This window comes from Danio rerio, chromosome 14, assembly GCF_049306965.1.
Source record: "Danio rerio strain Tuebingen ecotype United States chromosome 14, GRCz12tu, whole genome shotgun sequence".
In the NCBI taxonomy this organism is placed as follows: Eukaryota; Metazoa; Chordata; class Actinopteri; order Cypriniformes; family Danionidae; genus Danio; species Danio rerio.
The window spans coordinates 35,142,529-35,167,002 of record NC_133189.1 but is presented as its reverse complement, the minus strand read 5'-3'; the positions used below and the strand labels follow the sequence as shown (position 1 = coordinate 35,167,002).

Sequence of the window (24,474 nt, the reverse complement as noted above, 5' to 3'; positions counted from 1 at the left end):
CTAATCCGCCAATCACATAGCAGCAACTCAATGTACTTAGGCATGCAGACATGGTCAAACTGCAGATCAAACTGAGTATCAGAATGGGGAAAAAAGGTGATTTAAGTGACTTTGAACGTGGCATGGTTGTGGGTGTCAGACGGGCTGGTCTGAGTATATTAGAACTACTGGGGTTTTCATGCACAACCATCTCTAGGGTTTACAGAGAATGGTCAGAAGAAGAGAAAATATCCAGTGAGTGGCAGTTCTGTGGGCGCAAATGCCTTGTTGATGCCAGAGGTCAGAGGAGAATGGCCAGACCAGTTCGAGCTGATAGAAAGGCAACAGTAACTCGTTACAACCGAGGTATGCAGAAGAGCATCTCTGAATGCACAACACGTCCAACCTTGAGGTGGATTGGCTACAGTAGCAGACGACCACACTGGATGCATTTCCTGTCAGCTAAGAACAGAAAACTGAGGCTACAATTTGCACAGGCTCACTAACAATGGACAACAGAAGAATGGTCTTATAAGTCTTGATTTCTGCTACAACATTTGAATGGTAGGGTCAGAATTTGGCGTCAACAACATGAAAGCATGGACCCATCCTGCCTTGTATCAATGGTTCAGGCTGCTGGGGGTGGTGTATTAGTGTGGTGGATATTTTCTTGGCACACCTTGGGTCCATTAGTACCAATTAACATTGTGTCAACGCCACAGCCCACCTGAGTATTGTTGCTGACCATCTCCATCATTTTATGACCACAGTGGTCCCCTACTTCTGATGGCTACTTCCAGCAGGGTAGCACGTCATGTCATAAAGCATGAATCATCTCAGACTGGTTTCTTCAACATGACAATGAGTTCACTGCACTCAAACAGCCTTCACAGTCACCAGATCTCAATCCAATAGAGCACCTTTGGGATGTGGTGGAACGGGAAATTTGCATCATGGATGTGCAGCCCACTAATCTGCAGCAACTGTGTGATGCTATCATGTCAATATGGACCAAATCTCTGAGGAACAGTTCCAGTACCTTGTTGAATCTATGCCTAGGCAAAAGGGGGTCCAACACGGTACTAGTAAGGTGTACCTAATAAACTGGCCAGTGAGTGTGTATGCATAACTGTGTTTGAGATCAACAATCCTGAATCATCCTTTAAATGGGATTCATTTTTACTCTCTCTTTTAACAGACTGCCGACTGTTTTTCAACCCAAAACGGATTTTCAAAATATAATGTGTTTCTGCTTTCAGTTTAATCTGTATTGATCATTAATTTCTTGCTGTGAAGGTGATTCTCAACTCTGTGTTTGCAATCTTTCAATTTCCCTTTGCCAATACCATGTGGCAATACGAGTGGACAGCTCCAAAAAACTGCTCATGTGTTTATTTATTTGCACAGCCAGGAAGAAATATTTTTTATAGCTATGAACGAAAGAGTTTTTCCTTCATGCTTGAGTGCGCACATTAATTGAGACACAGGACCCCTTAGGAAATTCCCCACAAACACGGCTGCTGTCTGTCATTGAGACAGAACCACTATATTTACCTGGACATTCATGGTTATTTTTGAATGAAAAGAGGGAACACTATTGCCCTCCGCCTCCATTGTTAAATACATTAGGCTATTACAAAACAAGCACTCATCGACTGTGACATCCGCTGGATTAATTGCATTACAAACAACAGAGAAGTCTTCATGTTATCCATATTTGCTAAGCATGTGTGGGGAGATGGTGGGCAAACCAGACACGATTTTTATAGGTAGACATAAATATAAGCACTAAATAAATACGCCATTCTCCCAGATAACAATCCAGTTTTAACTAGATGGTAGTGGTTTAGTTGGTTTATAGCAGCATTAGCTGGCTGTCTCTAAAAAACCCCAAAACTTTAATTCTGTCATCATTTACTTTCTTTATGTGGAACACAATACAATAATGTATATTTTGGTAGTTTAAAGTAAGACGTAAGTTCATGGGGAACAAAACAAAAAGTTCACAAGGTCTAATCCTCCAAAACACAGATTATGCAGTGGTCTAGTGCAAATCTGTTCCTTCATATCCCCTTTGGTAGATTTGGCATTTCAGTCTTTGATTGACAGAGATGGTAACATTAAGCATATTAGCCATTGATGACAGCAATGGCATTCACATCATACTGTGCCTGCACGACTTTAACTGCTACTTCATGAAGTTGACAATCTACAATAACCAGCAACTGCTGTTTTGCCACAAACATTACAACGTGACGGAATCCTATGTAACACTAATTGTATCATTAAATGATTCTACCTTTAAGTTTTTAATTAAATCTGTGATAAGAATTATTTAAAATTTAAGATAATTAAATAATTTTCTGAACTTTAACATGACACATGCACTGTCTTGTTTATTTAGGGATATTTTAGTTTGCTACAATGGTGTAAAACTTACTTGCAATCAGGATAGCAGTGCCATTGCCATTGCCAGTTGTTTCTTTAGACGTCCAACTTGTTAGGATCACTCAGGCAGGTTAACTTCTTCAGTGGAAATCACATTCCAGTTTCACCAGTTTCCCCCTCAACACAAATTTACATTCTTTGGAGTCAATTCTCAGTTAAAACAGTGTTTACTCCTATCCTTTTTGGTTTCATGCTCAGCAGAGAACATGTTCTTTGTGGCAGTCACCCTTGCAGGATATTGTGTTCTACCTTCCCCTGAGCAGTGAACATATTCCTTGAGGTAGTTTTTAGCGTTTGCTCCTCTTGGTAGAAAATGTGCATTGGTATACCATCAGAGATAAGGCTCCCAGAGGTCATCACCTATGCTGGGAATTGTGTTCACTCCTTTAGGGAGTGAATTGCCATCCTTGGAGTAGTTCTCTTCTCTAGAAATCATATTTTTGTATGATAGGGATCTCTTTCCTTGTGGTAGTTCATCTCATTGGAAATTGTGTACTAATTTCCCAGAAGAAGAGATTAAGGTACTTGGGGTCAGTGGCAGATACTGTGTTCCTTGGGGTAGCTCCGCTGTGTAGAAACTGTTCAGTTTCAGCTCAGCAGAGGTCACGTTCCTTGAGGTGGTCACCCTCAGTGGAAACCATGTTAACTGCTTTACCACTAGGAAGAAATCACTAGGCAAAGATTGTGTACCTTGTAGTAGTCCCTCCTTATGGAAATTACATTCCAGTTTCCACTTTGCTGAGACAGCATACAATAGACAGGACTATTTAGTAGAACTCACATTCTGGTTTCTGCTCAGCACGAATTGTGTTGTTGTAGTCTCACTCGGTGGAATATGCATTCAAGTTTCTCCTTAGCTGAGAATGCATTCCTTGTGGTAGTTCCTCATGGTAGAAATCATGTTCTGTTTTACTATCAGAGATCAGGTTCCTTGGGCTCCACTCTTGGTGGAAATCAACTTTATGTTACCCCTTGGCACAGAACACCTTCCATGGGGTAGTCATTCTCTGTGAAATTTAGTTTCCAGTTTCCCCTAGGCGAACACTACATTCTGGGAGGGATCCGCCAGTAGGGAGGGCCACCTACACTGTGTGCTCGTCAACCACACCACTGCCTAGCAGTGTTGACTAGTATGGCTAATAAAAAATTTGAAATAGTCTCTCTAAACAAATGTGTAAACTGGATGTTTTGTGACCCTTGATGAACAGTTATTAGGGTCCGTATGGAGAATAACCAGCTCAAATGGGTGATTGGGGTTGACAGAGTTGCTCTATTAGCATGTCTCATTAGCTTCGGTCCACTGCATCCCGATTAAAGCAGGACCTCCGTCGAAGAGCAGACGGGGGCTCTTTCACAGAGGGAAAGTGAAAAGAGACACATGTTGGTCACTGATAATTGGGCCATTTGTTTAAGGGAATTAAATTGAACTCTGAAAATTACCTTCGCACCTTGATTAGGGTCTTGTCTGAGCTACAGTGACTTTGATAATAAGAGTCATCTACCACTGATTGGCTATTAAGATGAAACAAACGAGAAGCGCTAATTGCATTATATGGCTCACAAACTGGAGACTAGAATCAGAATCGACAGGTAATTTTAGATGAGAAATTATAGTGAATATCAGCTTTAATGTGCTACATTGCTTCATACATTTTCCCCTCCCTTAAAAGCCTATAGATTTAATATTCAGTGATGAATGACTTTCATAATCTCACCCTTGTCAAGCATTGAATACAAGGAGCCGTTTTCAAGCTACATGCTCATAGTGGTCAGTGAAAGATACCTCCACAACCCACCCTTAATTTTTCCTCCTGCGTAATGTGGTTACTATGATACGACAACGTGTTGCTATGGGTGCGTGGGTGTGCGAGCAGAGAGGATGGCAATAAAGAGAGAATTCCTACAATGAAGAATGGAGCATATTTTTTAAATCAGTAAAAATATACAGACCACTGAGTGTCCAAAATCACCACCGCACTCCCATAATGAGCAAAATCATTTATGACATGCTGTATTTCACACAGATTCAGCCTAAGGATACACTTACTTTGATTTGAGGCCTAATGCTTCATATTGAGCGGGGAAAGAGAGGGGCAAAACTGCTTATTGGACTTAATAACAGCACACATCTATGTCAGAGATGAAGAGACAAACAGTAAATCGACTCTATCCTCACGATGAGTGAATGAGTAATGCGTGAGAGACTGTCACCATGAATAAGCCTGCGGGTGAGAGTCAGACTGCTGAGTGTTAACATAGGGTGTTAAAAAAACAGCTTCTGTGGCTAAACTAAATGACGCTTCAGGCAGATTTAACAACATATTGCAAAAAATGAAAATCACACATTCCACCGATCCACCAGATGACTTCATTCTGTTCACAATAAAGCCTATATAATGTGTATTACCTTCCTCAAACCCTTTCAGAAGCAAATCACTGGGGAATAATCACAAAGGGACGCATACATATGTTATCTAGCCACCAAAAGCATGCATGTTCCTACTTTAAAGGTGGATATTAATAACTGCCTTGTTTTGAGTTAGATTTGACCCAGTGTTTTCAGTTGGTTGGTTAAACAAGGATAGCAAAAACGACAGCCTCTAGCAGCCATCAGTTCCTGGTGTGCCACATGAAGCCTGTTACAACATCCACATCTAAAGGCCTACTCACACCATGCCATCCGTACCGTGCCCAGGCCCGTTTCCCGGATCGTTTGAGAAGTGTGAGTGCGCTGAATCTGGCTCAAGCACGGTTCACTTGGCACATCCTGGACCGGTTGGAAGAGGTGGGCCTGAGCGCGGTTCACTTGGGCTTTGGCGCGGTATGTTTGTAGTGTGAGTGCAAAACGCGCCAAAGCCCAAAACTGAAAGCAGCGTGACTTTTAAGGGACTGTTTCATATGGATTTATTAATCATTCTTACTGTTCAGTGAACGCAAACTGACATAGTTTATTAAAGACGCAAACTCCTCACTGCACGACAACTGCGCACCTTCAGCAGACCTCCTCATTCCTGCAGCACGAGGGGTTTATGATTGTTTATGAGCGCCAAAAGTGGCGGATCTGTTCGGCGAAATATCTGACTGCGTGTCACCGCATCCCTAAGGACTGTTTGGCGAAATATTTGACTGCATGTCACTGCACAGCAAACGACTGAAACGATATAACTAGAGAAATCTCCACTGTGCTGCTGAGTGACAGCGCTTCTCACTGAACAGCGCAGCATCAATGACGTAAGCGTGCCCAGGCCCGATTGTGGTGTGAGTGCGGGCCGTCGGGGGAGACGGGAGGGGAGACAAGCGTGCTTTGGCCCGGTTCGAGGCAACTGTACCTAGTGTGAGTACGGCCTAAGTCACAGCACCAATGCAACCTTCCTGAATCACAAAAGCAGGACTTGCATTGGTGTTGTTCTAACAAGAATAAAGAGTGAGGTTTACACCCAGAGCTTTTACTTGCTGGGGTACATTACAGCCCCCCCTAAACTCCCATTCAGGTAACAGCACTAGTTACAGGGTCACGAAACACACCTAACGGGTCACACTTAAAGGGTCACGAAACACATTTTTTGAGATGTTGACAGTCACATATATGTTCCACGTTTAAGACTATTAGGACACAAATATTTCACTAAAAAGTGAAAATTGGTTGTTTTTGCGTTGTTTTGAGCAAATTCGTTCTTTCGGTTTAAAAAGAAATTTGGAAACTACGTCACAGTGATGAGATCATTGTGTAAATTCCAGCGTGGAAATTGGCTGTCTGTGCCTCCGGGACAAAGTGAAACATCTTTTCATTAATTCATGAAAAAAACTTGGTTTGAACCAATCAGCGCGCTCTATTATGAACGAGATGCAACTTCATTAATATGCATGATATAGTTTCGAAGACTTCCTTTACCTGTTAGTGTTCAGAGAGACGCCATATTGGTGTGCCAACCTTAATTCAAACAAGTGAAAGAAGAAGAATTGTTTGGAGACATGGGACGTCAGTGTTGGGTTTATAATTGTGCCGCAACGAAGGTTTTATTTCCATTTCCCTGTGATGAGATCACAGCTCACAAGTGTGGATTACAGTGGTCTGCTAACAAGCGACAAAAATGTTTGTAAGGAACATTTTTACCCGAGAGCTTTTTGAATTTGGAAATCCGGATTTGCCTCTCGTCTTCTTTTAAAAAAAGATGCAGTTCCAGTTGGTGTTGACTGTCCTGTCTTTACGGATTTGGTAAGTGTGTAATCAATGTTCTTTGTTTATGTTTAATCAGATGGTATATTTGGTTTATAGATGGTTTATTCAGAATTTAGTCATTATTGTCAGCAGTAACCCTTTCAGTTTTTAAGATATACTAGTTTTTTCTCTAGGATTTTTTCCAGCTGTGGCAGCAGGCCTTTTACACAGATCTACCAACTACCTATAGCATTATTTAAATGGCAAATAATGTGAGCGTAGTATTACAAGTCGAGGTCAAATTTATGCAATCTGAGCATGCAAATCTCTTTGCTTGTGCACCGATTTCTTTTTTTTGTGCACAAAACTTCTTGCACGCCGCCTCAATTATACGCTGCTCAAGTGTATTTTCTTGCATGCTCTCAAATAAAAACTGCTGAAGTGCGATTTAGTGCATTTATGTAACAAGTATGTGTCCAATATTTATTAGATTTGCTAGAAATATTTATGAATGTCTCCAATAGACCTACAAAGCGGCATTAATGCGTCCTGAAGTGAAGCGAAATGGCTTTAAACTCCAGCAAGATAAAGTCATTGTATGCAGTCATAGACCTTTATCTATAAAGTATAATTATGGAAACTGTGTTCATCCTAACTGAAAGCTACGTTGTGTTTGTTAGTCTTGTTAGTCAGTCAGTCAGTCAGTCAACATGTCACCTTAAAGGGTTAAACAAATAATGCACAGCACTACTTCAATTACAGAAAAAGATGGCGCTGTTATAATTCACTTACTATTTAATAAGTTTTGGTGTGATTATACCCGCTATAAAAAAAACAACGACTGTATGTTTTGAATGAGAAGCTGTAATGTAGCCATGGCAGGATGAATTTCGGTTTGGGGCATAGAGAAATGAATGTAGCAGAACCATGCATACCTTAATCAAAATTATTATAATTATAATATAATTATTTCAAAATTAACTTAATGAAACTCCCCTCTTCATGCAAACCCTTTCCTCCCACCTTAACAAAGCTGGACTCACCATTTTCCTGACTTTTTTCAAACTAAATGTGTGAAAACACCATGCTGAGACAGGGTGGGGGGTTGGTGGATTAGTTCATGGCCATTTAAACCCCCTCTGATTCTACTGAACTCTGATTCTACTGAACTGTTCAGAGTGGAATTAGAACCATCATCCTTGGCATGGAAAGAAGGTGAGCTAACAAGGGCACAGCCTCTATTCTCAATCATTAATTTGACTCTTAAGGTCACGAAATTGAAATTTGCTTACACAGCTCCAACTAGATGAACTCTGTGCACCCTTTGAAAGGTGTGCATTCAGGTTTATGGCGGTTTTAGCTTTAATATAAAATTTTATATTTTAATTTAACTGATCACGACCATTTTTCACTCTTTTCTCTCTCACCCATAAAATTATCTGATTTATCTAACATAGCCAAAAGAGTGGCTTTGAGATGAATGGGAGTGCAAACAGACCTTTATCTAGGTATATTCACCTTCTTTGGTTTGTCAAAAGATTGTGAATGAACCATTTTCACAGCTCACTCTAACAGCTCATCTTTTTAAACTGGAGCGGATGTTTTGAATTCTGAAAATGACTGTTTCATACAGAAGGAACGGATGGAAAATATGATTCCTCATCATGTGACCCCCCAATAAGCCGTTATATGAAGTAGGCATAAATGACTCAGAGCGTGAGTTGAGGAAAACTGTCACGTAATGGACTCCCCATTCATAAATTCATAGCAATGATTCAATGGGCCAAAAAAACTCTTGCTATTGTTCAAATTCAGCAATGGTGAATGACACGGGCCATTCTGCTCCTCTACGACCAACTGCGCGGAAGTGTTCATGCTGCTGAGATGATCAGTAATCATGGGGAAAATATCAGTTCCTGGGGGGAAACATTTTTGCTTCCAAAGAGAGGGAGGAAAGGGAAAATTGAGGATGGATAAAAGCAATAATCGTAACTTTAGCCTGGAGCTAAAAAAAGCCACTGAAGTACCTTCTTTCCTCCCTCCCTCCCTGCACCTCCTCTTTCTCAGCATCTCTGCCCACTCTCTTCTCTTCTAATAGTTATGCAAAGCTTCATCAAACTTCAATTTCACTTCCATTGATTTGTCGACCTTGCATTTGCATTGTTCTCATTTGAATATGTAAGTTGCATAACAAATAAACATGCAACTATTTTAGTGAATAAATTATGTGATTGACAAGAAACTCTTTTAACCATTTGACGTCCCCTCAAACAAATGGATGACTGTGTTTTTGCTGTTTTAAATATAGACTGTTAAAGTAAATTAAAGAATGTTTTAAATAATGGCTTACACAGAATTGTTGGTTTACAAAATGAAAAAAAAAATCACATCCTGTTGCACTATTACACCTGATTTTGGTTTATTGTAAAAAAAAAAAGTATTAAATAAGAAAACATGTTAAATGAGAATTTGAAATATTTTATGACATACTTCAAAAAAAGATGATTTATTATTCAAAAATGTTTTATTTTGAATATTTTGTAGTCTTACACTTCATAAATTGAGATTTTTCATAGTATATGTATTAATTCCGGTACTTTAACCATAAACCGACATATCAATCATTTGGTAGAGGCTGATATGAAAAAAAGTGCATTGAGTGTGTAAACTAGCATCATTAAGAGATAAGAAACGCAATCCAAATATTTTTTCTTGGTGGAGTATTTAAAGGGTTAACATTTTAGTAATGTCTTTGACTTAAAAGAATACATTTAACGCTGTAAATCTAAAGATGACGTAGATAAACAACAAACCTGCCCAATACAGATATTGTTTCAAAGGTAGCTGCACTACACATTGAGACCACACCACTGAGATTCACAGAGATGGCTGAGGAGAAAAGCAGCAGTGCACTGAATCATTGATCATTCTCTTCCTACTATCAAAGATGGACCTCAATGGGGAAGAATAATGGATCTCTTATGGTCACTAAGAGCTGCATTATTTTAAGAGGAACTGTGGGATGCGCAGTTAAAAGGACATCTTTCGAACATTTGCGAGGTTGGTTTAGATCAGAAGCTCACGGAGGTGTTTTGTAATGCAATGCCTTTGGCTTAATTTGAAATGAGATGGGAGAACAGAAGAGAGAGAGAGAGAGAGTGACAGACTGAAAAGGGAAAAAAATCTGCTGCTTGAGGTCTGTTTTGATGTCACACATCTACATCACATCACCATGGCAACCTTGCATCAGCAACAACTTACGAAGGGAGAGAGAGAGAGAGAGAGAGAGAGAAAGAGAGAGAAAGGAGGGTGAGAGCACAATGTGCTGGCATGTAGATCTAGAATTGAGTAGCGAGCTTAAACAGCAAGAGAGAGAGAGAAAAGGCCTTATGGAATTATAGAAGGCTTTTGTCGGACTATAAATAGCCTGGTGGAAAGAGTTTGTTTAAAAAAAAGAAAGAAAGTAAATGACTCAGAGCAAAGCAGGTGCGCAAGTACTGACACTTGTCAATGAAAATGTGCATGAATTAGTAGTCAGCATTCACAAACAACACTGAAGGCTCAAGATATGAAAAACTTTAACAAAAGTCTACGTTTTCCCACTGTTCTGGGCTCTGGATCTAAAAATACACTGCACTGGAATAAAAAAACACCAGGCTGCAGGCTGGGGAAGTATCTCTGACAGAGATGGGGAAGGGAGGTAGTGTGTGGGTGTCTGAGTGCTACATCTGCTCGCTCACAATACTTTATATGAATCAATCCCCGCACACAATGCATTAGATAATTCATTGTGCTCAAATCGAGATTATTTAAATACCCCGACAGGTGCAACTTCATCGGCCTGTCTGGAGGTTATGGATATTGGGAATATAGTGGCGCAGTGGCACGATACATCAGCCTCTCTTGAAAGTCAAGCCCATTCCCGACTCCTTACCTCCATGTCTCTCATCAGTTTCATAGACGGCTTCAGTCTTCCTCTGGCTTCAGCAGGAGTGGGAGGTGTTGCTAGGCGACAGGTTAGCTCCTTTCTTTCAAGAGGCAGAGTAAAGACCTTGATTCTCTCTGTGTAAAAATAAACAGCAATGCAGAGAGAATGAATCTTGAGATAGAAGACAAGCCCACTTCAACTGCACAAGAGGCCAGTGACATTTGTTTCTCATTAAAGTGTTTTTTTTCTTATTTGTTTTAATTCTGTTTAGTTTTAGTTTAGTTTGATTGAACTTACAAAACTCTTTGTTAAGTTGCACAGATTTAGGTTTGAGTTAATAGTATTTTTTTAAGTGAATAAGTAAAAGTACAAAAGTTAATTCATTCATTCATTTCCTTTTCAGCTTAGTCCTTTTATTAATCAGGGGCCGCCACAGCGGAATGAACCGCCAACTTTTCCAGCATATGTTTTACGCAGCGTATGCTCTTCCAGCCCTAACCCAGCACTAGGAAACACCCATGCACTCTTGCATTCACAGATATTGTTTACAAACATACACTACAGCCAATTTAGTTTATTCAATTCGCCTATACCACGTCTTTGGACTTGAGGGGGAAACTGGAGCACCTGGAGGAAACCCACGTGAACGCAGGGAGAACATGCTAATTCCAGACAGGAATGCCAACTGACCCAGCTGTGGCCCGAACCAGCAACCTTCTTGCTGTGAGGCGATCGTGTTACCCAATGCACCACCGTGACACCCAGTACAAAAGTTGATAATGTCATTTCAGATAATTACCACAAGTACAGTTCCCAATCAAATTGACTGCATATACAGCGCTCAGCATAATTGAGTACACCCCAAATTGAAAATGAATATTTTTATCCATTTCTCCATGAATATAGGCAATGTATTTTGGTGCATTTAAACAAAACAGATTTATTAAACAGATATATTTATTAAAATAATAATGTAGCTGCCAAACTTCAATAGAAATTAAAAGATAACACAATTAAATTCAAGCAAAATATCAACTAAATTATATATATTTTTTGCTTCTCTTGATTTTTCCTCTTTTTTCAAAATTGTATTAAATATTTTTCTATAACATATAAATTTGTGTCTACTCGTTTTTGGACCGTTATCGTAAGTTATTTTTTTTAGATAAGCTCAAGATTTGGTTTCAGTACTGACTAATCTAATATAGATGCACACATATAATATTGTATAGCTTGAACAAGCAATGAAATATAAATTAAAAGATGGGTGTACTTTTACATGCTGAGCACTGTACTTTATAGGTTTACAGTTGATCTTTCTGTCTTCATTTTGTTATTTATGCATAATGAGGAGTTTATATTACTTTTTGTTATTGTTTTATAATTGATGTCTGTTAATTTCTTTTGTTTTAGTCTAAACACTATTGTGGGAGAATATGTGGCAGAAATGGTTGAGATTTTCAGCCTATTTAGCCTGTTGACTGTCAGTAGACAGTGGTGGACAGCATACTGACAGTGAGTGCCGTCTCTTGGATGAGACGTTAAACAGACCCACTGCACTTCTTGTAAAAAGAAGGGGTTTAACCCCAGTACACTCAGGGGTGTAACTGACCAAATTCCCAGAACTGGCCCTTACCAATCATTAGACCCACATGGATTCTGCACGCACAGATTTCTGCAGATTTTTAGCCCATCATTAAGTCTATGAATTTACTTTTGAAAATGTGTGTGAATTCATATTTGTTCAGTTTTTAAATTCATTTTACTAATATGATTTTGATATAATTATAGTAATATTAAAATGTTCATATAATTTATTTACAATACAGATTGTAAAGTAATATTTTCTGTCTTTTAGTAGATACATTATATGAGAGATATGATTGCTTTGGTTACAAAATGGGTCAATCTAATTGGATTTGCATTGTAAACAATAAATAAAAGTAAAAAATTTATTACTTTTTATTTCATATTTTTAGTTTTTAGTTCTCCTAAAATCATTTCGCATAAATCCACAGATTTTTTACTAATTCTGATAAATAAATAGAAAAAATGTCCGCAGATTCTGTCTGACCATACTCATCATGGTCTCCTAATCATCCCCATCCACTAAATTGGCTCTGTCACGCTCTCTCCACTCCACCAATAGCTGGTGTGTGGTGAGCACACTGGCTCTGTTGTACTGTGGCTCCCATCACATCATCCAAGTTGATGCTGCACACTGGTGGTGGTGTGGCATGATTAGGTGCTTTGGGTTTATGGTCATACATGATAAATGCGCTATATAAATACACATTACATTATATTGCTTCCTCAGAGTGTGTAAATGAAAACCTAATCCAACTGCAACACTCTACTTTAAAACTTGAATATTTTCAATTTAAAAACCGAAGTACAAACTAAAATAAGAATGAAAAAGGACTGTTACTTTTTAATAAAAACTGCATTAGTAACATTAGTCCAAACAAAACAAACATGTATTTTAATGCATGGGAAAATTTGCTAGAAATATGCATTAATTCCAATAATTCTGGAATATAAAAATATCTCAACTTCTTACCATAATATATCACTTATGCCTTCATTTGATTAATAAAGTGTAGCAATATTTTAAAATGTAAAAATATGCCAGATTTATTTTGTGATTATTATTTGTTTTATGTAAAATTACAATCCATTTTTGTTTTTGATCAATAAAAATGCAATACATAATACAAAACTTCTTCACTTCCTCCATTGCTATTTTAGTTCACTGTGTGTCAAACAAGAGGAGACTTTATGTTGGCACAGTCAAGTCAGTCGTGCACTTACAGGCTAAATGACATCTTCCTGCTCTCGGTGACACACTGCTAACAGAAGGATAACATGTTGAGAATTATCCATTCACTCACATCCAGTAAAGACTGATCCCTTATCTGTTGTCCCAGATTATAACACAAGAACCACCATGAAAACGTGCAAACATTTGGAAAAGACCTAAATTGTGTTTCAAGCTTTAATAGAGGCCCATTAGAACATGCGAAAATTTAGGTCATTCTTTTACTGAATCACAACTCTACTTTCACCTTTGACACAGTGTTCCCTAAATCTGTATGAGAGTTTCTGAGATCAATTACTGATTTGTAATTAAGCGCATTCTTTCATTTACACGCGATTATGATTATAAGACTTTATATTCCGGCAATACAACAGCACAATGTTTCGAAAGCAATTTCTCAAACAGTTAGAATTGATTTTTTTAAAATAAAACCATAACTAGAAAGAGGCAGCATGGTGGCACTGTGGGTAGTACAATCGCCTCACAGCAAAAAGGTCACTGTTTCAAATGCCGGCTGGACCAGCTGACATCTCTGTGTAGAGTTATATGTTCACACAGGTGCTCTGGTTTTCCAGTCCAAAGACATTTGGTATTGGTGAATTGAATAATCTAAATTGGCCTAAGTGTATGTGTGTGGATGAGTGTGTATGGATGTTTCTCAGTACTGAGTTGCAGCTGGAAGGGAATCCACTGTGTAAAACATATGCTAGATAAGTTGACGGTTCATTTCGCTGTGGCGACCCCTAATGAATAAAGGAACTAAGCCGAAGGAAAATTAATAAATAGGAAACACAAATTTTGACACACCTTGTGTTTCCATGTTTTATGGAAATTTTCAAAAGACACCAACTACAAATCATATTCAACACAATCTCTCATGCCAGTCTAAAACTATTTTAGGTCTTGTTGATTTATATGGGCTATTTTGTAAGCATTTGTACATTCTGTGACTTTAAAAGTGGGCCTTCATATTATTATTTTTTTAACTGTACATTTTCATATGAATTAGACTCATACAAATTGACCAAACATTCCCAAAGATGTAAATTAGCTGTGTTTTCCCATGTCACCTACTCCTAAACACAATCTCACAGAACATAGCGGACAACATTTTTATGTTATGTTAAAAATAACAAAACGTACACTCTTAAAAATAAAGATACCTTATTTGTCCTCTGAAGAGCCTTTTATCATCTGGTCCACCTTTTCAATTCACAAAAGATAGAAAATGGTTCTGTAGTTTACATTAAATTTATTTTTCACACTAAGACAAAAAAAAAAGTTTTTTTTAAAAACTGTTGCCTGAAAAGGCTTTTTTGAGACCCAGAATGGTTCTTTTATGACATCAACACATTTGGAAGCTTTCTGAATTTGATTTGTAAGCCGTTTTCCTCATCGGCACTACAAAAATTAAGTGCAATCATGTAGACATAACATAAGCGATTTTATTATAATTTCCAGATAAAGAAACTTAAATGTTTGCTCAAGAATTGGTCCACTTGTTTTTGAAAATTGGTGAATGACCAGTCATAAGGGGCTCAGTGGTTAGCACTGTCGCCTCACAGCAAGAAGATCACTGGTTTGAGTCTCGGCTGGACCAGTTGGCATTTCTGTGTGGAATTTGCATGTTGTTCTTGTGTTTGCATGGGTTTCCCCCACAGACCAAAGACATGCGGTACAGGGAAATTGAATAAACTAAATTGGCCGTAGTGTATGAATGAGTGTGTGTGATATGAGTGTATCCCTGGGTTGCAGCTGGAAAGACATCCGCTGCGTAAAACATAAAGTATCCTGGAATAGTTTGCAACCCCTGAAATAGAAACTAAGCCAAAGGAAAATTAATATATGAATGAACATATGAATGAATTAATAAATAATTGTAAATGAAAAACTAATGGAAGCACCAAAGCTTTAAACATAATAAGTCACACATGGACTAACCCACAAGGAATCCCAAATGGGTGCATGGGAAAGGCTACACTGTGTAACAGTAGACTTTAACAGGAGGCCCCAATGGGTAAATCAACTGCGAGCCCTGTGCAGGCTAATCCACATGAGCTTAATGAGTGTTTGCCAACAGTATTCTTCTTTAGTATTGTATCATTGTGGCTCTGGAGATGCCAAAGAGCAGGCTATTCGCACAAGCTACACCTTGAGAAAGCTTTGCCCGCATAAGTGTTTCTGAATCACTCTAAGTTTGCGGAACATAAAAACCCACCAACTAGTTAACAGGTTTATTCATGGATTGTCTGCTGTGATTATGAAGGATCCTTAGGGATCTGCTTTCCAACTACAGCTCATGCATAATTCTGCCACTGAACATGAGTGCTTAAAGCCAGTTGGGACCATATAAATACACTTTGGATTTTTTACTCATTGTGTCTTTTTGATATTTCAGCTCTAAAAGTGTCTTTGTGCAGTCTACAAATTGTTGAGAGCTCCCTAAATACGTATCCCAATAAAAAAGTCACATTACACTGAAGAAAATGATTCATTGGATTGACTTTTTAAGGTAAGTGATTGCAAACAACTTTGGACTGAATTAAAAAACACAAATTAAATTAAATAATGTTCAACTTAAATTGTTTGTTTAATTGTCCCATCCCATATAAATTGTTTGCAGCCTCTTACCTTAAATAAAATCTAGTAAATCCAATGAATCATTTTTTTCAATGTACATATCCTAATCTGTTTGCTACTTTAAGGCAGGATTTGGGTTAAGCCTAGCTCTGTTCTAGCCCAAACCAACAAACAAAATGCAAATCAGACAAGCTTAAAGGACACGCGTATAAATCCATAAAATAAAGGTTCGACCTAGACCCACAAAAACTCCTACACGTCTATTTTTGACCACAGTAAACAAATGTGTGATTAAAAAAACTAAAAATGTGGCCGAGGACGTCGAATCTCCCCGAGTGCGTTTGTCAGACCCTTGCCATGGGAGCTATTTTTAGAAAAAGGGCGCGCAACAGGTTTCAGATACGTGCACGTGCCCCTGAGGTGGTCTAAAATACAATTTTATTGATCGCTGGATAGATATTCCTATACAGATCTATATTTTAAATGATTGCTCCTGGTGATTTCTCACGACTGACAAATGAAACATGATTTATGGCATCGCTGAATGATCTCGGCGAGTCGCGCTCGAGAACTTTCCTAAAAGCACTGGAGTTCCTGCTTGTTGCTAAAAATAGCTCACCTTCACTGATCAGGCTACTTCGCTTCCTCTACGAGTCGAATGGGACAATAACCGCAGCGAGGGCTGGAGTTCCTCTCTACGACACTTTTGTCTGAGACGCTCGGCTGGTCGGACATTATGAATGGAACAAACTGTCCTAAGAGGACGCCAGAGGAATTTCAGCAGAGTTTGAGATGTAAACGAGCAATTTTGTTCAAACAAAAAAGTTTGACAGGTGTTTCGGGTCAATTAGGACAGCATACATGACCGCAGCCCATGCAATATAAAAGTAAAATTGCATGTGCATGGATTTTAATATAATTTGTTATCACAATTTGTATTACACAACATAAATAAAATTACCTCTGCAGGCCAACATAAAACACATCTCTAATATGTGTGAATTTGTAATTGCATGTTTTTAAATATATTAAATAATTAGATTAAATTTGATAGCTAAATTTGATAGCTGTTCAAAACACTGACAATACATTAACAAAATGCAAAGCACTTTCTGGATAAGAATTACGCATGGACAAAACCCATTCAGACAGTTGTGGGTTATCCTAGCCTACCTGATGTCCGTTTAAAAATAACTTATTGTCTCACTCGGACTGCCCTTGTTAGAGCATCCCAAGTTCATAACGAAGCAACCAATTATGTTCCCCCCATTACTGTGACTACATACTGCGCTGATAAATCCTGAGTGAACTATTGGCTCTTCCCCACAATGTCGCCTTACGCACACAAAATCATAAGACATAACTCAATACAGCTGCTGTCCTTGTCTACGCTCGCCTCGTGTTTCCCTTATAAGGACAGAGAGAAAGCATTTATGTAATAATTAGGTGTTTCAGTGTTCTCGGTTACACCGTCTGGTTCACTGGGGCAGATGCTGGTTCCCTGCTGCATTTAAAGTTATATCATTAAGCACTGCGGTGAACTGTGCCGTATGCTGAGTTACTATAATCTGCCATTTTTTTTATGAATGAAAGCCCCTATGAGCATTAGTTCAGTGGTCACAATGTGTAAATAAGGCAGCGAGTTATAAGACAACAGCTATCATGTCTGGGATTGCATCACATTTTACATCCATGAACAAACAATGCAAGCAAGCTATTGGAATGCAACACAGGAGTGGTTTTATGAATCATATCTGAACTCGCTCGGTTGGAGGCAATCAGCACTGGCACACGAGAGGATTCAGAGAGAGTGCTTCTCTATCTCGTTCGTATGCAGCTCAGAAACAGAACCCCCCTCCACCCTCCCCTTCATACGTCTATACACCGGAGTGCGGTGACTCCGTCTACGTTTCACTCTGTGTCTCCGCCCATTGCTCGGTTTTGTCCAAATCGGGCTTTTTGCGTCGCCGGAGCTCCCGATTTCAAGCCAACGTCATCAACGGAGAGATGGGATGCTGACGTCGGAGCAGAGTCAGAGCGCCAGGGTTGGGAGGGGTGAGAGTGAGTTTCAGCATTGCTCGCACTGATATGAGACGTATAAATCCCTCTTGGCCCCCCTTTACTCCATCCCCCCTCCCCTCGCGCTTTTTTTACGTCGGTGTTGGCGCGTTGGGAGCCCCCCTGCTCTGGTGGAGCCCCAGCCTATATAAGTTACCGGCTTGCAATGTTACTCCACCAGATTTACGGACTCCCTATATCTGGGCGAGACACGGCTTCAGCAGCAGCCGACTGACTCAATCCCCAACCTGGAGGAAAGAACCATCTATCCTCCGGTCCCCGCAACCTGAGCCAGGCGCTGTGGCGGAACCGAAGGGGGAAACCCGGGAGAGGCAGGCGAATGGAGAACAGCCGAACTCTGGACATGTGCTGAGATGACACACCTGTGAACGCGCCTAAACTCTTTTGGGAAAGAGCCTAACACTTTTCTTAACTTGCAAGGCAGTCCACTTATTCAGCAAAGCTCAGAAACAGTTTTCATCGTTGCTATCCACAATGTATCGGTCCACTAAAGGAGCCTCGAAAGCTCGAAGGGACCAAATAAATGCGGAAATTAGGAACCTGAAGGACTTGTTGCCCATCTCCGATGCGGACAAGTCTCGGCTCTCCTACCTGCATATCATGTCGCTGGCGTGCATGTACACGAGAAAGTCTGTCTTCTTCAGTCAAGGTAAATATTTAAATATGTCTTAAAAATGTATAAAATCGAATAGAAGTGTGTAATCCTTAAAATATGAACTTTATAGACGCTTTATAGATCTGCGTTTGTGTTGAAGCATTCATGTACATCGCGTTCTTTATTTATTGAGTTGATGCAACAGGTGCATGTTTTTTTTGTAATATCTACACTGCATATTCGAATGATGATACAAATTGAAAAATATCCTTAAAAACGTACTGAAAACTGAAATTGAAACGTAATGAAAGTGCTTTAAACCGCCAATTCTCTCCATGGTGCTGAAACACAAACGCTGTCCATGGTGCTGAATTGTAAATCTCGCTACCGCGTTCGTGGATTTCGTATCGTGTGAAATGTTTTACACATGCAGTAAATGCAACAGTTTATTCAGTCTTTAAATTACTCTTTTCAGATATAACTACAGCTAGCAGTGCAGAGGAAACGACGGGATTCCTTTCATTTTATGAATTGAATGAGTTAATACAAGGGATGCCAGGCTTTCTTCTGCTATTGACTGGAGAAGGAAAGTTACTGTACCTGTCAGACAGCGTCTCTGACCACCTCGGACACTCAATGGTGAGTAAACATGCTATTTCAGTCTGTAATTTTAAATATAAAGAAAAAGGCAAGTTAACCTCATTTTATTTATTTTTTTTTGAATATTTAGGTAGATTTGGTCGCTCAAGGGGACAGTGTGTATGACATAATAGACACTGCTGACCACTTTATTATGAGGAGTAACCTGGTGCCTCCAACTTCACCTGACACAGGTAAGACATTCAAAATGACAACACAGATGGATGAAACATATCAATATCTATATTTCCATGTTTTCATTATTTTCATGCTTTTCTCCTATAGATCGCTTGTTTCGCTGCAGATTCAACACCTCCAAATCAGTGCGTAGGCAAAGTGCGGGCAATAAGCTTGTTTTAATTCGAGCACGCTGCCTGTCACAAACTCCTAGTGAGTCTTCCCCAGGATCCTATTGGACTTCCAACCCTGTGTGGGTATGTTTCTGTGCTCCTCTGGAGCCTCACACTTCCAGAGGTGGAACTGCCTCAGACAGAGAATCAACCTCAGCTTCAGCACTAGAGAGCAGCTTCTTCCTGCCATGTTTCCGTTCTCAGCATAGCCGAGACATGAGGCTTCATGAAGCACAAGAGAGGTGAGGTTGAATAAATGAACTCTGATAACTGTGATTAATGATGCTGTGTTTTCAAAATAAATAATTTTCTTCCTTTTTTTCAACTTTCAGTGTAAGTGTTTATTTGGGTCTAAATGTGGAGATTCTGCGGTCCCAGTCTTGGTACAGCTTCCTCCATCCTCAGGATCTTTCACATGCCTCAGCTCAGCACTGCAGCCTATGTGAGTCTAAACACACATATTCTCAGCTCCATTTGCTTGCTTAGACCCAGCTTGAGCTCCTATCTATCTCACAGTTGCCCATCAACATTTGACATTCACAACGAGCAATAGAGTACTATGCATTTGCAGTAAAAAAAAGTACTTGTGACCACCCACTAAGACATGAATTGATATTATTTACAAGAAGCTGAATATGTTTTGATTTGCTCATCTTTTTTTCTCCACACAGTAAGAGAAGGAGGAGAGGGCAGAGCTGAGATGGTGGTTCGTGTAGAGACAGCAGATCACTCATGGGTCTGGCTTTACATGGTCTTGCAGCTGGAAACTGGGGAAACCCCTATTGTCAGTAACAATTACATCATCAGGTAAGTCTATATATATAGTCATGTCTAAATGACCAAGTTGGGTTAATAAGAATATTACTAATTTTGCATTTCTTTCTCTTCATCACAGTGAGACAGAGGCTTGGTCAGTCAGGCAACAGCTGAGCTCTGAACAGACCCAACTCTCCTTGGTGCTGGGCTCAAGCACTTCTCAACAAGAAAGCGTCAGCTTACAGAGTCCAGAAACACTCTCAAGCCCTGATCAAGTGTTCACGCCAGGAAGCAGTGGGCTATCTGGTCAGTCTTTCGACTTCAGCACAGCAGCATGCAGTACAGGATCTACTGAGGAACAAGGTGGCAGCTCCTCAATGGAGCCTGCACAAGTGGAGAGTGGCCCACGTTCCAGTCTCTCCTCTATGGAAGAGGAGACCTTCTTCCAGCATGAGCCCAGTGAACCTATGGCCAGTCCCTCTTCTGCATCATCTCCCATTCCAGTTACGGTTGCAACAGTGTCAGATTTGGACTTCCTCACTCAGAATATTTTGCTGCCACCGGCATTCCAGATAGATCCTCCTTTGCCAGTCCTGCCCCTTCCTCTTCCACCTGTGCCTACCTCCCAGGCACAACAGACCAAAGAGTTTGTGTGCACACCCCCATACACACCTCAGCTAGGTGGAAGCAATTTCCCCTTCGGGGAACCTCACTTTAGCTTTGATCCCACTGGAGCCACCTCACCACCTCCACTTGGTCAAACCGCAACAGTAACAACGACAACAGCACCATCTCTTTCTCCATCCGCGCCATCAAACCCACAAAGCAGCCCACCACCTCCAACAACAACACTCTCATCTCTTTTGCCACTCACGATAACATCTCCAACCACAGAGATTCTCTTTCCAGTGGAGCCGTGTAGTGGGTCACTCTATGAGAAACTCCCTCCTACTCCTGACAGTCCTGGTGACGGTGACTGCACAGTCATGACTTTACCTGAAGTTCGGGGTCCGCTATACGTGGACGTCCCTCACGGGCCGCTCCCTTACCCACCAGAAGGTCTCCTAACACCAGAAGCCTCACCTGGAAAACAGCCAAGTCTGCCCTTCTTCTCCTCACTGCGTGACAGAGAAAAGGAGAGAACGGAGATCTCGCTTTTAGCACAGCACATCAGTACACTAGCAGAGGGCTTCTACCTAGATCCACTCCTGGCCAAGCTGGTCCCGTCCACCCTTTCTGAACACTCTCAGTCTCCGGACTCTGATGGACTTGATTCAATTCCACTGCTGGGTGAATTCTACCCACTCAAGTCCTGGAAAGGCTTGGACCTGCCCATCTTCCAGGATGACGAGTCGCTGTTCGAGGAGAGTGTCTTAGAGACCCTTCTCCAGGACCTCTCATCCTCCCCTCCGCTCTCACCGACTCCCTCTTCCTCCTCTCACTCTAGCCCCCCCTCTTCTCCCTCCACTCCTGAGTGCTGGTGTCCATCCTTGCACTTTGACGGGGTCTCTGCTGTGAGTGCCGGTCACTTCTGTAGCGTCCAATCGGCGCACTGTAACAATGAGGCCGGGCGAGGGGCTATGATGTCGCCAGTCAATGCAGGCAACATGACAGATACGAAGGCAGCAGGCGAAGTTCCCATGGAGACAGACGTAGCATCATCGCCTCTGTTCACGGGTATACCAACATCTCCACCACTGCAGCTGACCGCCTCCCCTGCCTCCCCTATATTGATGCCTGTCTCCTCGCCTGTCAGCCCCCCATCGCCCGGCCTGCCCTGCGCCCAGTCCCTCCTCGAGGAGCTGGCCGCCCTGGAACCCATGTTTGGGGCAGGTGCCTCGATCGCCCCCGGCCTGGGGCAACAACCTGAGTTGTATCAACTCCAAAGTCATGTGCCGCAACAGTGCTTCCGCAAAGGTGAGGGTCTTTTTGCAGATCACTTTTCTGTCTTAATTATTTATTATTCTGGCAAAACAATGTTATTATTATTATTCCTTCTAACATTTTGTCCTATGTTCTCTCTATTTGTCTTACAGATGGGAGTGGAAGTGATCCTCCGTTCTAAAATAAGTCTGTGACTTACTTCATTAAGTATGGCATATTGTCATATTTCATGGAGCTACTTTTGCTGAAAAGTGAATATTAATTAAATGTATAAATATATACATAATGTATATAATGCCAAAAAGACTTGAACTTCCTCAAATCCATTGAGAGTAAATCATCATGTTCACAATTGTTCATCTGATTACCCATTTGTTTATGTTATTAATAGTGCAACCCTTTGGTAGCAATGCAATATACTAGTCTTGAACAGGTCCTAAAAGGACTACGAGGTCAGTGTCTTTCTGCTGTAATGTAACATGAGCTTATATGAGTGAGAGTAACAGCTCTGACTTTGTAAGTGTAAATCAACTTACAGACTTGCATTTGTATTCACTTGTAGTGAAAACTCAGTTGTGAACTTCAGTGACATGAACAATTTCAGTGAGAAGCAACAGATAGCGTATATGGCTCAATGCGTGTCATCCAGCATCACACACACAAAGCCCAATGTGTGGAAGGCATTTACATTGCAGATCAATATTTGGTATTTTCAAAAAGAATCAACATCAGCGTGTTTCCCACAGCTGACTCACTTCTTTAATCTTGAAATATTTCGTCGATTGCTGTAATGTCAGAAACAATCATAGAAATGACAGAATTCAGACTACATTGGGCCTTGAGTTTGTGAATGTAATAATTCTTGGACATATCATTTTCAAATGTGTTTCAATGTGATGTACAAATGTGAACAAATTCCACTTTGTGTGCAAGACAAGTCAAGTTTTTCCATGTCATTCTCCTACTGGCTGGTGGACACAAGCTGCAGCGGAAACCGCCAAGTAGAGGGGCAAAATATTGTGCATGGCTTTGCATGCACGGACATTACTGGACTTATTTCTAGCTACTATTGAGTGACGGAGTCACGAATCCTTTCGCCCGGCTACTCTGATGGGCACACGGCTAGAAGGAATTGCACTGGACTTTTGCAGCATCAATATTTGTAATGCTTGCAATCTGCAGATGCTCTTGTGTGTCTGACACATCGAGAGGTTGCACCTAAGAGAAAACAGCACCTTTATTCAGTGAATACCACGGTGACATCGTAACTTTACGGTGTGGAGTGGTGACAAAGACTGTGTGAATGATCGATTCTTCTTTTTTGAGAGGGGTTACATGAAACGAAGCAAAGTTTTGTTTTAAAAAATGAGCAGGAAAAATAGGGACAGGGTTCTATTTCTATTCAGTTACTAATCGACACGGGTTGAGAATGGTTCAATTCCCATGGTGTCGACATGCTAACGTAGAGTTGTCTACGGTCAAGTAAAGGATTGATTCCTATGTTCTAGCGATTTACATGCTAAGTTTAAAAATAAAAAGTATTTTATTGTATGTATGCTGATTTACAGGGTGCTTGGTGCACATGCCTCTAGCTAGGCATGATGCGGAATGGTTAAAGATTGTAATCATTTGTACATTTGTACAAACAACAGTATGTACATATCAAAGACATTTCTTTCGTATGAGATGAAAACATACTTGACATATGCTATTTATGAAGAATGGACATTGTGGATCAGTGTTCTTTTGTGTCGCTGATAAATGTATTTGGTCGTCAAAACAGAGGCATTTATATTAAAGTGCACTTAAAATTACTCCTGTGTCTCTTTCTCGTTTCTCCTAATGGCTTCCCTTTTGCAAACCACTGTCCTTGCCTTGCCTCCATGCCTCCATCACCCTTGTCGCTGTATCCCTTCTTTTCAGAGCATTCTCCTCGCTCTTTCCCCGGAGCGTGGACTGCTCAGCAACAGCACTGACGCACGCTCAGGATGAGACGCTATCTGACTCAGACTGACGCACACACTTGACATAGAGGCGCTCGCACAGACCGCCAGCTTCCCGCTTTGACGCACTCACGTACTGAATGCCACACGCACGTAACCCTCCCTTCCTCTCTCTTTTTCTCTCAGCCCACACTCAATGTACCTGCTATTTTGACGTGGTATGACGGTGTTATCAGACTCCATATATGGGCTTTCCTGCTCAGGGGCACCATTTTTAGTCCCCTCCTCCCTTTTCTCACAGCATCCTTCCCAATAA

At 40.6% G+C, this 24,474-nt stretch overlaps 1 protein-coding gene and 1 long non-coding RNA gene across 2 annotated transcripts in view; one reads left to right on the top strand and one right to left on the bottom strand.

Annotated features, from left to right (window-relative positions):
* Positions 1-2,419: 2,419 nt before the first annotated feature.
* LOC108192168 (uncharacterized) overlaps positions 2,420-24,474 on the bottom strand; it is a 33,245-nt gene continuing 11,190 nt past the window's right edge. The window contains exons 3-4 of the long non-coding RNA XR_001801011.4: positions 10,521-10,648; positions 2,420-3,775 (exon numbers count right to left, since the gene is read on the bottom strand). This is a non-coding gene — a long non-coding RNA (uncharacterized lncRNA). The remainder of the gene's footprint in view (positions 3,776-10,520; positions 10,649-24,474) is intronic.
* On the top strand, positions 18,165-24,029 carry npas4a (neuronal PAS domain protein 4a). Its single transcript, NM_001045321.1, has 8 exons — positions 18,165-18,640; positions 19,062-19,225; positions 19,317-19,419; positions 19,511-19,817; positions 19,908-20,017; positions 20,247-20,382; positions 20,471-22,248; positions 22,368-24,029. The coding sequence occupies exons 1-8, from the start codon at positions 18,466-18,468 to the stop codon at positions 22,394-22,396; spliced, it is 2,802 nt and encodes a 933-aa protein (NP_001038786.1). The 5' UTR covers positions 18,165-18,465; the 3' UTR covers positions 22,397-24,029.

Coding starts and splice junctions, on each gene's coding strand:
- npas4a (NM_001045321.1), top strand. CDS start 18,466: ATGTATCGGTCCACTAAAGGAGCCTCGAAAGCTCGAAGGGACCAAATA. Junction 19,420..19,510: donor TCCAACTTCACCTGACACAG/GTAAGACATTCA, acceptor TTTCTCCTATAG/ATCGCTTGTTTCGCTGCAGA. Junction 20,383..20,470: donor AGTAACAATTACATCATCAG/GTAAGTCTATAT, acceptor TCTTCATCACAG/TGAGACAGAGGCTTGGTCAG.